This window comes from Cupressus sempervirens, chromosome 1, assembly GCF_028749045.1.
Source record: "Cupressus sempervirens isolate cs-2001-9-10 chromosome 1, ASM2874904v1, whole genome shotgun sequence".
NCBI classification, from domain to species: Eukaryota; Viridiplantae; Streptophyta; class Pinopsida; order Cupressales; family Cupressaceae; genus Cupressus; species Cupressus sempervirens.
In genome coordinates, this window is record NC_143118.1 from 306,631,795 (window position 1) to 306,652,736 (window position 20,942).

At 34.3% G+C, this 20,942-nt stretch overlaps 1 protein-coding gene across 37 annotated transcripts in view; it reads left to right on the forward strand.

The window, feature by feature from the left end:
* The window catches only part of NUDT9 (nudix hydrolase homolog 9), a 197,839-nt gene that overhangs the window by 151,352 nt on the left and 25,545 nt on the right, over nt 1–20,942 (forward strand). For 4 of the 37 annotated variants that reach the window (XM_089823471.1, XM_089823510.1, XM_089823483.1 and 1 more), the window contains 3 exons: nt 15,340–15,483; nt 17,638–17,796; nt 17,924–17,969. In XM_089823471.1, the coding sequence (XP_089679597.1) occupies nt 15,340–15,483; nt 17,638–17,796; nt 17,924–17,969 (349 nt within the window). Of the gene's footprint in view, nt 1–15,339; nt 15,484–17,637; nt 17,797–17,923; nt 18,021–18,206; nt 18,855–20,942 lie in introns of those variants that run through there. The other 33 variants (XM_089823472.1, XM_089823517.1, XM_089823482.1 and 30 more) reach the window with 25 other exon arrangements.

Sequence of the window (20,942 nt, forward strand, 5' to 3'; positions counted from 1 at the left end):
CTTCACGATCATCAATTACACAATTAGTAAACAAACATCACAATAGAAATATATAAATTACAAACATAAACCATTAGGTGGAATGGCATTACCTTGACGATTAATTCTATTATATTCCAACTTCCATAGGCGAGGTGTCATTCTTCGTGGCTTTGATGTAGTCTCTTCTTTCCTATTCAAAAGATGCTTTTTCGTACTTCGATACTTATGATTCTTGTGGAGGAAGTGTCTACACTCATCAAACACTTGCTTTCCTAAACTTTTTGGATGACATGATTTCATCTTTGGATCACAAACTGGACATGCAAATTTTCCCTTTGTTTGAAGACCTACAAGATAATGATATAATTGGATTATTAAATATGTTGATTTTTATAATTAGAATTATCGTGCGCAACTTGAATTCACTATAACATACCACAAAAATGTGTTAGCCCTGGGGCATCATGTATTGTCCATGCAAGTATTGCATAGAATTGAAATTGTCTTTGTCCTATTGGTCTAGACACGTTATACATGGTGACACCGTTCCATAACTCCACCAACTCGTCGATAGGAGGCTCAATATATACATTCATATCTTTTACTTGATATTTACCTACTTGAATGAATAGTAACATTACATAATTATTATGACCGTTTTACTGCAAGATTTGTAAGTACATGTAAATTAATAACTATCAAATGATAAGATACCTGGAACAATCATTGCCAACATAATGTGCTCCCTCTTTATTGACATCCACAGAGGAATGTTATTGTTGAAAACAAAAATAGGCCACACCGAGTAAACAAATCTCATCTCTCCAAATGGATTGACACCGTCCGTTGCCAATGAAAGCCTGAGATTACGAGGTTCTTCTTTGAAGTGTTGCTACTTTTCCTCTATGTGCATAAATGCCGAACCATCCGCAGGGATTCGAATAATGTCATCTCGATTTCTATTGCATGCATGATAATCCATAAATTGAGCCAAGCTACTACACCTGAATAATTGTCGCATCCGTGGAATAACGGGGATGTAACGAAGAACCTTTTGAGGCACCTTTTTTGTTAGTCGATCTGTTCGATATCTACTCGTATGACATACAAGGCATTGTGTTGCAAATTCATGTTCTTTATAATATATAATATGATCATTGGGACAAGCATGTATTGCTTCATACTCCATTCCAATATCTTTCATAACAGCAGATAATTCTCGATATGAGTGAGGTAGAATATTTGATGGTGGTAACAGAAACTCGCCTATCAATCTACAGCAAAAAATATAAGTTGCTAATATAAACAATATTAGTGGTACATTATTCACCCTTTGTTAACTTAAAAGACATATATGACATACCTTAACATACGTGACATTGTTATGTTGGATAAACCATTCATAACCTTCAAGTTCAACAACAACAATACAACAGAGAGAAGAGTTGTTTGGGAGTCTTTGTATAGGGGCTCGTATGCCTTCTCAAGTAGAGGTACATCGAGGCTATCATCATCATCATGATTAGATACGCTTGGACTAAATGTGTCATGGATCAATGTATTTATACCATCATCTTCAATTGTGTTTTCTAGCGCATGATCATCATCTTCCATGGGATCATTATCTTCACCTTGGATATTCGCACCTCCATGTTGCTCCACTTCGAAAACCATATTTTTTGGATTGTTGTGGTTCATATCATGTACTTCCCTGGGGAGATCAACCTATATAAAATTGATTAACATAAATAAACCATGATAATGAACTCCTCATCAAGTGATTTCATATGTATATAAATTGTTAAAATGATATAATTAACAACTTACTAGTGGATGATAGTCATGCCCCCGTTCAATGTGACCATTCTCCCTACAATGTCTCTTAACTGTTTTGATTAGCAGTCTTCTACGGTTTAAGCCTTTACAAATTTTGCAAGGACAATAACATTTTCCATCACCTTTTCTTTTCAAGTTAGACCACAATCTAGCGATTGTCTCCCTATTTTGTTCTTCACTTATATTATCTGACATGATCGTTCTTTGCAGGAAGCAAAAATCGGGCTATGAAAACTTCGGTCTACAACTTTCACAAACTAAGCAACGCTGTCAAAAGTACACAAATCTTCTTAGACTTAGCTAAATACTTTAATCTTTTAAAAATACTTTCTTTGACTTTATTCCTAAGACATTTAACCCAATCACCTTTTATAACATTCAGTCAATTGCTTTAGGCAAATTTGTTGATAAGATTATTTGTAAAACTTTGACCAACCGCCTGAAGGTCTTATTTCAAGAGACCTTACAACATTAAGCCACTAAAAGCAATTTCAAAACATATAAGCTAAAAGTCTACTTAAAATATACATTAGATTAAAAAATATACAATTTTCATACCCGAGTGCGCGGCTATAACTTGTGCAATGGCCTTCTTGCTTAGCTGTAGAAGCTCTCCAGCAATCAAATTATACAAGCTACAAGGCCTAACAGCAATTTCAAAACATATAAGCTACAAGGCAAGACATATTACATGACATGGCAAAAGGAACAAAATTTACAAGCTTTAGCAAGACATATTAAACGACATCATAGTGCTAGAGAGATCACAATTATATGAGTCAAACATAGTCATGAAAAAGCACATAAATTAGTTATTATATGCAATTAAAAGATATATAGTTAGATAGGGACATCCATAGGGCATATTAAAGAAATGAAATGGTCATATAGATTTCATATATGATTTTGAAGATGATAGTGTTCTAAGGCAAAGAATCAGGAATCTACCTCCAGTCAAACAAATTAGAGGTTCGGTAGTTTCTTTAAATCCTGCACATATGGCCTTCAATATAGCACTTCTCTCCAGCTTGCTTGTCACAATAGAAGAAAAGATGAAATTAAAATGAAAGCCAAAAATGTTACAAAAAGAATGAGCTTTTTTATATTGATTGTTTTTCATGATATTATCGAACTCCGTATCTATAAATGCTAGCGGGGTATTGAAGTGGGTGGCCTTCAAACCAGGCTTGGCCAGCACATGAAACACCATTACATAACAATATTTTTATAACAATCACATTAAGCTTATCTATGTAGTTACTAAACCAGCTATTACAAATAAGACACTAGATACAGATTACAGTGTGACCAAATTGAGCACCATATCCATAAATAAAAGGTTAGAATGTTCTAATACAGAAGAGAGCATAATATATACCAACACCAGTGTAATCTGTACAAGAGATATTAATTACTATGCAACATATGACATTAGACACAAGAACATGCATATATATGATTTTTGCTTAAATCCAAGAAACTGTGAAGCTGTTCATCAGGTGGCTCAAAATCTGCATTGTCATCTGGCTTCAGAAACTGTGAAGCTGTTCATCAGGTTTATTGCAAAGCTGCAGTGTTTTTTATTGGTGGAACTAGGGATGCAGTGCAGGCTTTCTATGGTAGACTAGGGTTTCATTGTTGGAGATTCATGGCACAGAGCTAACCATACGCACCAAATAGAGAAAATAGTACACAAAAAGATAGCTAGGACTGTTAAAACTAGAGCCAAAAATTAATAAAGAAACACTACAACCAATATACCCTAGGAATATCTATTTGGAGTTGAAGAAGGAGTTCACTCTTTATGTAGTCCTAAATATGTGAAGAAGATGAAAGAAAGAAAGCAAAGATTTATTAAACAAAAATGTATTAGCACATGTAAGGTACAAGGTACAACTACCATTATATTAAAGTTTTTAGTTTTTTTTTTGGCATTTTTTTCAAAGGGAGAGAAGATCTAAACATGAAATATGTAGGTATGGAAGGAAGGAAGATCGTGGTATAAGAGAACATCTGAACATGAGCTAAGGAAGAGCTAAAATATACATATGCAATGTTGACAAGGGATAGAAATGAATGAATATATAACAAGGAGAAAATAATTAGTAAAGGAAAGGAAGTGAAGATCTGATACTACAAATTTGATGTGATCAGTCATAGGTGATTTTTCTCTTAATAGGGTTTTCATGTTAAAAATTATTGTGTTTAAATGTGTGGATTATTGTGTTACATGTTATTTTATTCTTATTTTTTGTATACTTCTTGTTGATGTAACTTAGTACATGAAGTATATAGTTAAAAGTTTATTACTCTGATACTTGGTGAAAGCTAACAATTTAGTAGTGAAGGATGAATTAGATATTATTATGAAGTTTTAATATAGTTACCAAGTTGATATAGGAAAAGTTTAAGTTTGTAAGATGCTGAGAGTTTTTTAAGGCCCTATTTGATAGCCGAGGAAAATTTAGCCCCCCTCCCTCCTTAGTTATTTAACAAAAACATGTCAAGGTGTCCAACAAAGGATCATGGGAAAGAATGGGATGCATTAATACCATAGGAACAATATGCCTATAATGAATGGACAAATAGGAGAAATGGTATAGTCCTTTTAAGATAGTATATCAAAAAAGATAGAGGATATTTTAAATTGAGGGATATGAAGAGTATGGATAAGAGGAGTTCTCATGATGAAGATATAGTAGAAGCAATGAGAGAGGTTCATGAAAAGGTGAGAGCTAATTTATGGAAGTGTTTACAACCGACCAAAATGTTAGGAGAAAAGATATACAACAATGATACACTTGAATAGGGAGAGAATTTCCAAAGATAGTTAGGGTAAGATTATAATGGGAAATACTAGTCACTACAGGATCTTGGGAAAGTATGGACTTTAGACTTCTTCTCTTCGGGAGTATCATGCAAGAACACCTCAAGCTTAGATTAAAGGCCAAAACTAATTAAGTTCCTAGCAGGGCATAATAAGTATAATAAATTACATCGATAATTTAGACCAATGATGTAATAGAAAACAATATTTTTAAGCCAAAGTTTAAATAATATTGTAATGAGCAAACAAAGGGACCCAAATTGATACATGAAGTTTGACAATCAATGCAAACAAGGTTTCCTGCATAATCCTTACTTTGATCAGTAAAAAGGAAGTCTGATTTCTGTGTCCTTTTCTGGCAATATTGGTACCCATCTGATGATCCATTTGTTGTAGATGATAGAGGGTCAAATCTACTTTATTTTGGTTTGTGAAGCACTCAATTTTATTATGTGGATGAAAAGATATTCAACTTTTTGTGTAAGCTGTCCAAACCCTTACTAGGGTAATCTGTAACTTTGTACAAATAAATCTGTAATATAAAATGTGGACCAAGACCCCAAATTCAAATAGATGGTGGGGAAAAAGGTGTATTATATTCCCTCTTCTTTGCAGGAACCCATGGACAAGAATCCATGTGTATTTGATCAAACAAAACCATGAAAAGTTGTCTCAGATTGCATAAAACAGAGATATGATAAATCAGTCATGATTTTGCTCACATAGGGAATTTATTGAAGGTATAATGGCTATAAGCGCATGCAAGGATGAATCCTAATTGTATCCTAATGGCTGGGAATCAGAGGGTCTCTGAACCACTTTGTGACTGTCTCAATGGAATAATGCATGCCTATCACAGTTTGACAGTGAACTGATGTTATGTGTTTTGAGTGGGATCAAAGGATTGGATTGGCTGGTTTGTTGAAGGTTATGAAAGCTAATGAATCAAGTGATATAGGAATGTCCTTTGTGTGGGTGAGAAATTGAGAATCCAATTTGTAAGGATAAATATAAGGTGTCAATTTCAAAAGTGTATGATGGGGCAGTCGCAGTCAATCCAACGGTTCAGAGTATTGGAAGAGTTATAGATTTTGTAAGGTCTTGTGAAGGAATGGAAAGTGCCCATGAAATGAGTCTAATCAGAAGTCAAGTTAGTGCTGTAAGAAGTCAAGAGAGCCATTATTTTCACGAGGGAACGTGTGTGTTCAGTTAGAAGGAATAGATGGATCAGAGGTTGCCATGAGTTAGAGTGGATCAGATATGTTTAAAGAGTCACTGGGCATGTATTGAGGGGATTGGAGAATAGGATAGATTCCTGGAAAGCCTTGAAAGGGAAAGGTGTTGATGAATTGGGAAAGGAGAAAACTTTGCAAACAAGTTGAATCAATACCCCTGATTGGTAGTTTGGTGTGTGTGCAGATGCTCTAAATAAATAAGAAGGCAAGGCAATAAGGAAGCTGGTAAACTGTCAAACTGGGCCTTAACTCTCAAGGTACACGAAATCATTTTGGAAGATTTCCAAGCTTTAAGGATGGATATGGGAAATCCTCCGTGATAATTTCACTTCTCTTTTGGCCACAAATAACTACAGCCATTTAATGCAGTTGGTGACAACGGAGATGTGATGTAAGTTCATTGTGATCTATGCTGCGATGACAAGTGATCACTGGCAAGCAGATTGATTATGATGGGGAATGATTGTTTTGAGTGCCTCAAGAAAAAACTTTGCAAGTTTTTTTTTCGTTCTTTCAATCCCAATTGTGAAGTGCTCTGCAACTTGAAGAGATGGAAACTTCCTTTACTCTCACTTGCATTAAGTAGAAAAACCCGTTCCGTGGGCAGAGCAAAAGGTTAAGATTTGATAATCATGTTCAATTTTGTGAACAACAAACAACATCTTGGTTCTGCAGGGGGAAATGTTCCACCAAGTTGAGGATAGACACAGAACCAACACAGATGTTTGATTCATTATTATGGCTTGGGCGTTGCGGCTGGGTGAAGATAAAGCCATCATAAGGCTAAATATGGAAACAATTGTTCCTACGGAGGCATTGGGAGGATTTGATGAAATCTTAGCGAAATCCATCCCAAAATTAAGAATAAATTTGGGGGACAAGTACAGCGACCTTGAGAAAATTGAGGCCACGAAGTACTCACCATTTGTATTGTGTTTTGATGAAGATTTTGGAACAAAAGGTTTAGAAAAGCTAGGAAAGGCCGGCTGGCAGTGAAGATGGAGATCATATTATTCCTCCTCCTATTGCAAATTGCACAAAACTTCAAGTATTTGACTTGCAAAACAAAATTCAGGGGTGTATCTCAATTTGGATTGGAGAACTAGCAGAGTTACAATTTCTCAGCTTGTCTTTTAATGAGTTGTAAAACATTCTCTCACCAAAGTTGTTTACATTCAAGAATCTTCAAATTCTAGATTAATCTCATAATAATTTATGAGGACTGATTCTTGAGAGTTCAGGGATGTTGAATGATACGGCAAATGTGACACAAAGTGAAAAACAAAGCTCTCTCTGTCTTCATCTAGGAACTTGATTGTTACCGCCATTTTCATTGTAAACTATCCCTTTCTGGCCTCTATAAACCTCTTATTTCTGAATCTTTCATCAAACCACCAAAAACGGCATGTACTTGGTGCCTTAATCCTCGGCAGTCCACTCTTCTTTTCACCCAAATTTACCCCAATTCTTGGAATGGACTTTGCAAAAAGCTCCTCCATTCCACCCAATGTCCAATTGCAGAGCCCATCCCATGATCTTGGAATGGGTGTCGGTGTTTGTTTTGTGACGTTTCTCAACTTGGTGGAATAGCTCCCTCAGCAAAAGCAAAACACTCTCCATTAATTTATTGTCCATAAAATTGAACATTTTATCAACCCTAGTCTTCTTACTCTTCCCATGATAAGAATTTTGTTGCTAGGTGCAAGTGAGAGTGAAAGCAATTTCCATCACTCCAATTGCAAAAAGCCTCTCAAACAACAATGTGGTTACCAAATCCAGCTTGTATCGAGGATTCAATTCTGGGGGCACACAAGACAAACATTCTCAATCATTATCAACCTAATTGATGGTACTTACATGGCACTTCCGGCAAGGATTGCCAAGAACTCCCATCACATCACTATCGTTGCCTGCATACCTCATTAAATGGATGAAGTTGGTGGTGGCCAATAAAAGAAAGGAAAGAAATAATCACAATGGATGAAGTTGATAGTGCCCAATCGGACATGGTGTTGACCTCTTTATTGCCTTGTCTTCTCAAATGTGATAATTTGGAGTCATCCAGAGAAGCTAATTTTGCATTAATTTGATCTATGTAGTTCTACAAGTGCTAAGCCGCCATGTCCCTTTTATTATTGCATTTACAATGATTTGTGAATCACCCTCAACATGAAGTTTTCTGGCTCCTAGCTGCTTTGCTACTCATATTGCTGAGATAGCAGCCTCTAGCTTTGAAACATGCTCGCTACCATCTGAATCATACTCCATGATCCATAATCAGGATGAAAGAGTTCAATGAACCAAAAATTGGATCATGGTGTATGATTTGAAATGTTAATTATAAAAATAATGTTAAACAATCAAATTCCAGAAACATAGTACAGAATTCAATGTGGATTGTGGAAGCCTGCTATCTTTAATTAGAAATATACACGTCACTTCATATAATATTATCTCAAATATCCAACTATAAACCGAATCCACAGGTATTATCTCAATTTCAATACATAGAGAAAAATTAGAGATAAAGATTTCTATCACAGCTAAAATCTTTAACATTGCTGATGCCAGAGTTCATTGCAAGAAAAAACAAGTGTGTGATACAGTGTTTTTAAGGTCAAGTGCATTAATAAGTACAAAAAAATTACATAAAAAAAGCCAAGAGATTGCAATAAATTGGGAGGAATAAGAAACCAATGAATGTGTACAACTTTATTTGTGAGCATTTACGATAGGTTGCTAGGAGTAACTTAAACCTCACCATTCGTCTCTATTGGGATTATGCAAATGCCTATTAATTTCAACAATAGCTCTTAATTTCCACTTGCAATAATATTCTTCCTTATGGAGAACCTTGGTTTCTTCTAAATCAATGTGGTATTTTGTATTGAAACAATGCTTAAAAGTGCATATTAGTTTCTGTATTTATGTGTAATGTCAGCATTATGTTCTTTATTCAATGGAGAATAGTAAGTTTACCGTAGGTCTTGGTCCACTGGTAAATATGGGGAAGAACGTGAGGGACTATATCATGTGAGAGTGTAGGCATGGGTTTTGCTCTCCGCTCATCGATGAGCCTGGATATATCTGTGGTATTCCCATGGAATAGTTTGTATGGAGGACCCCTGATTCCTTGGGCTTCAAAGTGCTTTTTCAATTGCAGAGGCTTCCACCATATTGTTATTGCAATCTTGAGCAGGAACAAAACTAAACCAAAAGAAACAATTGTCAAACCCCAAAATACCCACTCCATGTTCCACTCCTTGTTTAACACTACAATTCTTCGCTTGAGATTTGCTGCAACTTTTTCTATGCTGCTCAAGTGTAGAATCCCTTCATATTTGCATATAGCAAAACTCACCTGTTTGTTTTCATGTGAGAAAAGATAACTCCAACCACTCTTGTAGTTTAGAAATGGCGTAGCTTTGATTTAAGACAAGAAACTACAGTAACCAGTCGGACCATACGATACAATAAAGTGGATATTGTGACTTCTTGTTTCTCAATGGTTTCAAACGATAAATTAAATGAAAACTCCATTTGAATTTGTCTCTCATAAATAAATAAAAATATGTAAAGAAAATGCTTTGATATTGGAGGGTTTTAGAAACTATAGTAGATATAATAATTCATACATAAGTTATAACATATACTGAAAATAAAACAGGAAAACATACAGTTGTACAATTAATGACCAGTCAGCAAACCATAAACTGTCACAACTTACATCAAACCTACGTTCGCTTCTCTCTGTCCTCCGCTAGTTCTTCGTGCCCCACCCTGAGATACCCCATCCAACTAAGCTGTCTATACTGTACTCATACCAATGGCTGGTCTTCTTCTATGCTTTGCCCCAATTCCCGTGCGACCATCTCGTACAGACTTGCACCCTCAAACTTGCCCTTGCCTCCATCCGTCGACATTGGCCTCAAACAAATGAGCAACGTTTTAATTTTTTTTCTCTTACATCCTGTTAGCGTTGCAATTGCGACGTCGTCGGGCTATAATTGAAAAAAAAAAGCCAAAAACACATTACATTTGCCTGCCGTCGCAAATTGACCTCGTAAATTGACCCCTAATGTATTAGTGTGTTACTGAAATAGATGAAAATCACTCAGCAGAAATTGAGAGGGAGAATGATATTGAACCTTCTTCTACCACTACATCAAATCCTGAGGATACTGAAAATGTTAACAATAAAAAGAGCCCACTTTGGGCTAGGAAAATGATAGAAGAGAATCATGCTGAACCTGATGAAGTAATTCGAGAAAGTAAAAGAACAAGAAACCAGTCATGTTATGTAGCATTATTAACTGAACTTATAAAAACAAAACCTTCAAATGTTGAAGAAGCCTTATCAAGTAAACCTTGGAAAGAAGCAATGATTGAAGGATATAATTCTATACTGAAAAATGATGTATGGGATGTTGTACCCAGACCTAAAAAAAAATCAGTTGTTTCTTCTAAGTGGCTATTCAAAATCAAGCCTGCACTTGATGGTAGCATTGAAAAGTACAAACCCAAATTTGTAACACGAGGTTTCTCATAGAAAGAAGGTATCGACTATGAAGAAACATTTGCTCCAGTTGCTAGATACACTTCAGTTAGGACAATCTTGGCTATCGCAGCATCCAAAGGATGGAAAGTTCATCAAATGGATGTTAAGACAACATTTCTAAACGGTGAAATAGAAGAAGAGGTTTATATTGAGCAACCAGAAGGGTTCTACACTCATGACGTGTGTAAATTAAAGAAAGCACTTTATGGTCTCAAATAGGCTCTCAGAGCATGGTATCAAAGAGTAGACAACTATCTAACAAAGTTGGGTTATTCTAAAAATGAAGCTGATCTTAACCTATACTTCAAGATAGATGGTGATGACATGATTATTCTTGTATTATATGTTGATGATTTTTTGATAACAGTTGAAGAACATCTTATAGAGAAGTGCATACAAGAGCTAACAACATAGTTTGATACGAAAGATTTAGGTCTTCTTCACTACTTCCTAGGACTGGAAGTTTGGCAAAAGAGTAACTACATTTTTCTAAACTAGGGAAAAGATACTGTTGATATTTTGACAAAATTTGGAATGATGGAATGTAAACCAGCGACTACTCCTATGGAAGTCAATCTACACAAGTTAATGATATGATCAAATATGAATCTGGGGATCCTACTTACTATAGGCAGATTATTGGATCCTTAATGTATTTGGTGAATACTCGTCCGGATATATGTTATGCTACTAACACTTTAAGTCAGTTTATGTGTGCACCAAAGAAGATACATCTACATGTAGCTAAATACATCTTGAGATATTTAAAGGGCACTATTGGCATGGGAATCAGATATGATCAAGTAGACATCAATCTTCATGGATATTCAGATTCTTATTGGGCAGGCAACACTACTGAACGTAAAAGTACTTTTGGATGTTGCTTCAATCTTGGATTTGGGATGATTTCTGGGTTCAATAGAAAACAATACTTAGTTGCGTTAAGCTCTACTGAAGCAGAATACATTGCCTCCTCTTTGGGAGCCCGAGAAGTTGTGTGGTTATGAAAGTTGCTAGTTGATTTGTTCAAAAGGCTTTTGAAGCCCACTGTGACTCATTGTAACAATTAGAGTTGTATTAAGCTTTCAGCTAGTCCAGTTTTCCACAACCGTTCTAAGCATATTGAAATTCCTTATCACGACATTAGAGATATGGTGGATCGAGGGGTTATCATACTTGAGTACATTTTTGCTAATGAGCAAACAACGGATGTTTTTACCAAGCCTCTTGCTAAAGTGAAGTTGGAATACTTCAGAGAAAAACTTGGTATGATTAAATTGTAATATTGAATATTAAGTTTTATTATTCAATTTATGTGTGCTTATGCTTCTATGGTTTTTTAGTTGCATTAGATATGTAATGAAAGGTGACGATCTTTCATGGACAAATATATTTAGAAGGTAATCCTTTGTAAGGTGATGATCTTGCAAATGATAGGCCTATTATCATGACATCTGTTCTGGTCATGCCGGAAGTCATTGATAACGAATGCATTATGATTACTCTAGATATTGTTTCGGACAATTAGAGATCATAATATATGTTATGATAGTGTTCATAACATGGTGTTTTTTAATTATTTGACAAGTCACTTTTTAGAGTGTTAAAAGTTAGATAATGTGGTATGTATACAAATATTCTATATTCTTGAGAAATTATTACTTCTCCCTTGCTAAGAGGGAGTGTTGAAGTATAGCTTCAGTCAAAGTAATTCTGGACATTTGAATTTGATCTTATGATTATCGAAAGAAAGGCTAACATATATGTATGTATGTATGTATAGATATAGATATATTTATGTGTGAGAATTAATATCTCTTCCACCGATTCTGATCAGGCCTTGCTTGTTATCATACTGCGATCACCGATTCATATCGGGATTTAAACATTGATTGTTATATGAGTATTGGGCGTGATTACTTCCGCCAATATTAACATTGTTGTTAAGTTGTGTTAAGAGGCAGTTATGCCACCGTAGGGTCATGACCCTACGTGGCCCTTGGCCATGTAGAGTCATGCCCCTACAGGGACATGATTCCTTGTCATATATAAACATTGTAATGCATCAATGGGAACAAACATATATCAATCCAAGTCATAAATGCAGTCCTAGGGATCTATTTATCTTGCAGATTATTGAAGAACAAGTTCGCATTATTATTCAAGTAAGAAGATTCTCCAAGCAACGAACACAATCCTGAATTAAAGATCTGCAATATACAAGTCTGAGAGCAAGTATGTGACATATTCTATTATAGTAAGAAATATAGTTTATCCTATCAGAGATCCTATTGCATTAACACATTTGGTACTCTTCATGTGCATCCTTTTTCAAATGAGAGGTCGAGGGTCTCTTTTATAGAATCTTAGATCTGATCAATGATCAAGATTAAATCGAATGTACGGTTTAGATTGAATGTGAGATTGAGTCCTCCATTTTTGATGGAGTGGAATGAGTTGAAATAGGAAATAACATTGATCCATTCAAATATGTGCTCATAATTATTTTTCTAATTAATTAAATAATTAGTTTCAACAATTATGATGAGCATATTTGATTTAATCAATATATTTATTCCTTTTTCATATGAGATGAATTAGGAAAGAATATTGATCCATTCAAACATGACATCATAATAGAATATTCTAATTAATTAAATAATTAGTTTCAACACTTATGACTTGTATATTTAATTAAATCAATGTATTTTAATTCCTTTTTTATGTGTATTAGCTAAAGATGGTGGATTTAATTTAATTAAAGTACTTACGACTTATAATTGAATTAATTCAATTAAGAGGTCAACTCAGCTAATTTCAATCAATATTTAGGAATTCAATAAAGTATGTGATTAATACAGATTAGGGATTTTCTGCATTTGACACTTAGGTCGAGCAAAGATGATAAGAATCAGAAATGCCTAGTACAATAGGACTTAGATGATCAAGAGGTTGATGTTGTAAGATTGATGCACCAAAATTGGTTTAGAATGCCAATGTGCGAATTTAGGGGTATTGCAATAGATATATATGGTGGTGTTGTTCATTTCAATGGTTCGAGTTTAATACTTATTTAAAATTTGACGCAGAGGTGTTGACATTCATACATAAATAATTTTAGAAAATTAAATGAGAATCATATACAAACTACGTGTAAGATTTAAATATAAATATAATATTTAACTTTTAGGTGTTCCATTTTTATTTTAATTATTGATTGATAGTGTGTCCAAGTAGGGTATGAACATGTATCTAGATTTGTCAAATAAAAGAAAAATAGTCTACAAATATGAGGACAAGAATGACAAGAAATTGTTACAAGGATTCATGCACTTTTTTAAGGAAAAAAAAGTGATATGATTTAGATCGAATTTAAATATGATGGAAATAAAGAAAGAAAAGAACACATAGAGTGTACCAAAATGATATTTATTTAAAAAACTACTGGAATAATAAATCACAAAACTTTGCTGGATTTTTTTAAAATTATGTTTGCAAGAATGAAGATTTCTACGAGCATCCATAATACTAATGGAAAGGGATGCTTGCATGTTATTCAAAAATAGCTTTAGCGTTACAAGCTTAAGTCATGGCAAAAAGAGGCCCATCAATTTATTTTCTATACACAATATAGATTTAATAAAATTATATGAATTTAAATTTAATACAAACACATGTTTGGTTATTTTTTAAAATTAAAGAAACTATAATATTAAACTTTATATTTTTGTCTTTTGATTTCAGGATTTCAAGCAGGTGCTATATTTTCTATTGTATGAAGTTTTACATTTTACATTTTCATTCTACTCATTTAAATTTTTATGTTGCTTGTTCTTAAAAATAGTTATCAATTAGAAAAAGGAAAACAAATGAGAAAATAAGAAAAGGGAGAAGAAGAAAGGGAAGGAGAAGGAGAATAAGGAGGAGGAAGATAAAAAAGAGATGGAGAATGTGCCAAAGGAGAAAAAGAAGTATGCAAAGGAGAAGACCAAGATGGAGGAGGACAAGGGGAAGGTGAAGTGGGAGGAGGAGGTGGAGGGAAAAAAGGAGAAGATGAAGAATAAGACCCAAAACAGGAAGCAAAGTAAGGAGAAGGATAAGGAAGAGGAAAATGAGGAGAAGATGAAGAAAAAAAGAATAAAGTGAAGGAGAAGGTGGTGAGGAAGGAGGAGGAGGCAAAGGAAAAGTCCAAGGTAAACTAGGATACGGGGAAGAAGATGAACAAGGAGACAATGTGGGAAAAAAAGAAGGAAAAGGAGACGAAGCAAAAATGATGAGAACATGAAGAAGAAAGAAAGAAAAAAGGAGAGAATGCAGCAGAAAACACAAAACAAGAAGACAAAACAGGAGCAATGGAATGGCAGTTTTATATCTCTCTATCGGCGTAACTATTGCAGCTCCGTTAGGTGCAAATGCTTGTTGTAATTGCATTCATGTCTCATTATTGCAGCATTTTGAATTACCAGTCATATATACTTAGATAGTTCATTGTCATTGTATTCATATTTCACTGTTACAACATTCATAGCTATAAGTAATTCATATATTTGCATTTCCACTGCATTTTCATGGTACAATTGAAGAAGGAATTCCATAAATTCACGCAGTGTTCATATAACTAGAAAAAGGGATGTTACAACTTCCTTTAGTGCCATCTGGGCTGGGGGTCATTAGACCTTGTGACCTTGTGCCTACCACAGGGAGCTCAGACCAACTGAGCTGGGTTTCCTAACTCATAAATAGTTTTTTTATCGTAATCATGTAGAGAGCATTAAATGACAATGAGTGAAATGTTAAATTTTTTCACCAGGTTTAGTTTTTCAAGCTTGTGTTTTTACTTGAAATTCATAGTTTTGGAAAATGTTAATCTGAATTACAAACAAATTATATTTTTGTGACAGCCAGAGGAGGTTGGTATTTCACGCCATGTTGAAACCAATGACAAAACGTTCATTACAGATTTGAATTCGAAGATATCTGCAGAGATGTTTGATGGTATTGTACGCGAAGTTGTGGAAGAGATTGGTGTTCCTGCACAATCTCTGGTATGATAACCTCAAATCTATTTAAAAAAAAAATTTTTTGTTCAACTTTCTTTTTAGATAGTGGATATTAAATATATCATACTGGTAGATCTGACGCAAAAATACATTTTGTATACAGGCATTTATTGCTTATGTTAATGATGTTATAAGATCCCATTATTTATGCCAATAAATTAACTCCTATTACAACCACTCTGTAGCTCATCCAATAATGCATAGAAGCCACATACCTTGAAGCTATGTCACAAGGTTCGCCGCACTTCTGGCTTGAAGTTCGAAATTCAGCGAACATCTTAAAGCAATAGAAAATTCGTCAAAAATGCGTATCAAATTCGCATGGCAATCGGGTCGTTTTTTCATCAAGTATTTTTCTAAAGCGTTTCCTTAGGTTTTTCAATCTGCTGGTTCAATGGAGGGTTAACCTACGAATAAAAAGAAGCTTGAAACCGTAGCTTGTTCAGTCGCTGAAACTAGCAACTAGGGCAAAAAAAAATTGCAGCAATTGTTCTTTTTTCAACACGTTTTCCCATCTGCGTCGTGAAAGGAGCGAGTTCAAGCATCAAATTCATCAACCCGTTGGTAACGTTTCACGTCACTTCATCCTGCATAGTAGCACCGATTATGTTCGAGTCTTTAAGAGATTTAATCGAAGTCTATAAAAACTAAGTAATTTTAAGTTTTACGATAGGGAATTAAAAATCAATAAAAAACTTAGTAATTTTAAGTTTAACGATAGTGAATTAAAAATCAAATATTATTAATTTTTAGTTTTACGATAGTGAATTAAGAGTATATAAAATTAAAAATTATAAATATTTTATTAGTTTTTTTGACTTATAAAAGTTACAAATATTTTTAAGTTTATTACAAATCATTTATATTAAATAAATTATTTATAAAGTTTTAAGAGTTATGAATTGTGTTTCTTTATATAGAATGATTTCTTATGGTTTATATTTTATAAATGTTAATCTATTTGATATTTTTATAGATATATTATTTATATTTTTAAAATATTAAATTTATATAAGGCGAATTTAATGTCGAATTTTTTTCGAATTTTTGCCCTTGTCAAACTTCATCCGAATTTTATAGTTGACGAATTCGAACTCGAACTCGAACCTTGTGACTTAGCCTTGAAGTATGTACCATTAAATTCTCTCCAACTCGACAAATCTATTCTTCCAACATTTGTAGCAGAGTAAGGAATCCATAGAAGTGTATGCTGCTTTAGGGAGAGGGAACCCAAACAAATAAAGTTGCCATCTAAAAGGGAAGAAATATGCTGTGGACCTTCTGTCCGAGGAGAGAATTGCAGCATAGATGAATTGTGGTAGAAGGCATGGATAAAACGTGACTCAGTATGGATAAACAATACCAATAGTGTACTAATAATCTGGTACATTTAAAAAATAAATTGATTCTTAAACCTGTTTTGCTGCATTTCCCTGGTTGAAGGCTAGTTCTAATTTGCACTTAAAAGTCGGCTACTTAAGGGTTGATAATTTCTGTCAAAGGCCAATTGAAGAAAATGGGAGTGCTATGATGGTTGTTTTTTGCAAGTAGGTGCTTGGACACAGATTTTTGAAATCCTTTTCAACAGTCTTTTGTGAACCACTGAACATACAAATTTTGTACTATTCCTTTTGAAAAGTCTTTCATAATTGCCTTTTTGTTGTTTGTAAGTTTTCAAATAAACTTCAAACTCTTGTTTGCATATTCATGGCCAATATAGAAAATCTTGTTTTGACCAAAACCCAAAAACTGACAGGCCAAAACTTTGATTCTTGAAGTACAGAATTCTCACTCTTGATGAGTAGAGGTATCATCATATAAATTGTTTAAAACCAAAACCAGAATGACCTCAGATGTTAATCACTTATTTCTGATTAATTGATCACATTTTTTTTGAATGATACATTTGATGGAGATTTTACCTTTCTTGTTTACTTCCAAATTTCTTCATCAGTGTTTTGTTTATTAGTGTTGGACAGGAAACAGTGTATTTTTGATGCAAAGTTTTCAAAAAAACTTGTGAAAATGGTATATAAAATCTAATTTCTATGTCAAAGTTTTGATTTCTCTAAAAATGTGCATACATGGATTTTAAGATACGTGGTATATTCCCCTTATACATTATTTGTTGTTGTGTAGAGTGATCCAATATTTATTGGCATTTCTCGGAGAGTGACTAATGTTCGACCCACTGTTTTCTTCTACATCAAATGTAGTCTACATTCATCAGATATCCAGAGCTTATATTCGAAAGCAAAAGATGGTTATGAATCAACTCATCTATGTATCACGCCTAAGGTATTATTGGCAACTTTAAAAGAGACATACTAAGCTCTAATTTGTACCAATTTTTCTAGTGAATTGCATGAATATTTTCATAGTTGAGCTCTATATTTTCTGATGTTGATTTGCTTTCATTGCTAAGTATGATTTAGCAACTGCAGCATCAGAGATGCCAGGTTGTCACCAAGGTGGGTTTGCATTGTACGATCTTATGAAGAAAGAGGCTAAAAGTCAATGAGGTCCAAAATTTTCTTTCTTCTTACCCTTAAAGTTAATATTTATTATTTTCCCTTTAGAATCTATGTATTCTCTTTATTTCCTAGCTTACAACTGTATCAAGTCGACAAATAATTAACTCAATCTTTAATATAGTTTTGTCGTCCTCCTAGAATTACTGCTGTTTTCTTTTCCGTTTTTTGGTCAAGATATGCAGATTAGGTACCCTAGAACTGCAAAGATAACTTGTGAAAAAATCTGCTACAGATGGAGATAAACATCTTGTCACTGCCCCAACTTGTGTAAGTGAAACTTTTGGTAACAAGGCTTAAACGTGCCAATGAACACAACTCTTGGATGATCACATCAGTTTGAAAATATTTAATTATTTGATCCTTGTTCCTTCAAAAAATCTTTTTGCCCTCTATCTGTGAACTTAGTATCAGCTACGAATGCAGGGACATGTGATCAATTGGTGCTGTTAGAAGCTACCCCACTGACGATATGTCTTACCTCTACCTTTGTTGAAGCTTTAGGGATTGGTAATGGAATGCTTCTCTTTCTTTCCTACTGAAAGTCCATCATTGGAGAAGGGTTTTGAGCAAAAACTTTTACAATTTGGGAGGATCTAATACTCTAAACCATATCAGTCATTTTTGTAACACTGTGGCATCCACTTTAAGGCTGGCTAAGGCCAGAATTCATCTTGAAAAAGGAAAATTGCATCCTTTATTTTGCATTCTAGAGTGTATACCTTCTCACAACTCTCCACACTGCAGATTCACACTTCTCAGATTTGTTTGATTACTTTGGCAAAAAATTGCACACATTAAAATATAAGGAATTTAATTACTTTCTCTGCCTTCCAAAAATATTATTATTCAAATGAACATAAAGGAGTAAATAAGAATAAATAGGTTTTTTCTGAATGTATTCTTATTTCTGTTTGGATTTTTTCTGCATCATCACTCTTTGCTGAAATCTTTTTCATATCTCATCCTTGACAACGAATTCAAGAAACTGGAAAACATGACCCTTTTACTTTCTCAGTCCTGTGTGAGCAATAGATGATAACAGATATATTCATATATCACTTTTCCTCTCACTCATTGTTCTACATCCGATACTAAGTTTGGCATAATTAAATAGGGAATAGTTGTGAGGATTTCACACCATCGTTCCATTGTAAATGGGGATCCCCTCTTTTCGCTTGGTAGTAGGGTAGTTGCCCCAGGTAGTCTTAGTTCAGTGGCAGTTTTCAACTCTCCAAAGTCTAAGAGTTGATTTTCAGGAACTCTGCACTAGGGGGTTGAGTCGGTCAGGGATGAGTGAGAGATGAGCTGAGCTAGTCAAGGATGTGGATTCAAAAGTCAGGATATTTGTGATGAAATAAATTAACCAAAGTGTAAAAAGATGGAGTGAAAGATGCAAAGCAAGAACCAATTAAGTTTTAGCCTGAAGAAAAACACTTATGGAACCTTGTTGATGCTTAAAACTTGGTTAAGTCTGACTTTGTTTTTAGAATCTTCCAAAATCTAAAATCTCCATAATATCTCCTATGACTCTGAAACCACTGTCAAACATCTTGACAGTATATACATGAAATATAACTTAAAAAAATAATAATATGTGACTTATATGAAGTCAGAATTTGTGAAATTCCCACATGCATCTAGCCCAATCCCAACAGGATATTAAACATCCACCCAATCCTTGGCAAAATTCTTCTCCAGGAGGGTGATTTCACCCAACTTTTGTGAATTTCCTCAATCCACATATGTATTTCCCCAAACCTCTTGGTGAATTCCAAAATTCACTTGATGCAACTTTGCTTAATTGCATGATGAACTCCTAAACATGTAGAATTCTGAACTTGTTGAAGGGCTTGAAAATTTGATGAAAGGAATGATAGGGAGCCAGCCTTGGAGGGTTGAAAATCATTAAATTTTGAATTGCAAGCATTAATTATTAGCAACTGAACTCATAAGGAAAACCAATTTTATTAATTGCCTATTAAAATTGAGGGCCACCAATTCAATGTGAGGCTACAATTTAATGAGGGGCTGTGATTGTAATAAAATAAATTATTTTTCTAAATTTATTTTTGTCTTATCAAAGGGAGTCAGCCCAAGTACAAAGGGTATGGCCCTTGGTTCAGTTGCCTATAAGAAGATAGGAAGGGACATCATTTCAAATCATAAAACAGTCACAAAGCAGGTAATTTGGATTACAAGCAGAGCAGATCATAACCAATTTCTCAGGGAACTTCATAGCAGCAGACCAAGTTTGAGGTAGCTGCTGTAGAATAGTAGAAATGAGGCCTCAAGCAGCATCCTAATTCTTCAAAACAAGGCTGGGATCCTTAAGTTTCCAAAAATATTAGAGGCTAGGTGGTGCAAATTGCAGATGTGGCTATAAAAAAATCAGAATTTAGAATTCATATCATACAAAGATTTAGGCATTATGGCCTAGATATTGACAGCAGCCTGTAAGATAAGTGGTTGACGATTGAGGGGGTTAGTCATGAAAAGCAAGGAGGACAAACAACATTTTAAGCATCAATGAATCAGATTTCGTGAAATTCTGATCATGTGGATTGGCAACCATGTGGAAATGTGAAAATGGTGGCAGTTAATGAATGAGAATATAACAACTTAGTGAGGAGATTAGTATGAGTGTAGATTCAAATCAACTTGAAATAATTAAAGTTTGGGTTCAAATCGTTAAGTTATTTTGAGTTGAAATGAAATTTTCCTAAGATGGTGTGAATTTCCACCTTAAGCACGTCTAAGTCAAGTCTGATTTTCACTAATGATTATTTGCATTTGCCTAAGTCAGATCTGATTTCCACTTTTCGTTGGATGCACTTGACTAAGTCAGGTCTAATTTCCACTTCACATTGGATGCACTTACCTAAGTGAGGTCTGATTTCCACTTCACATTGG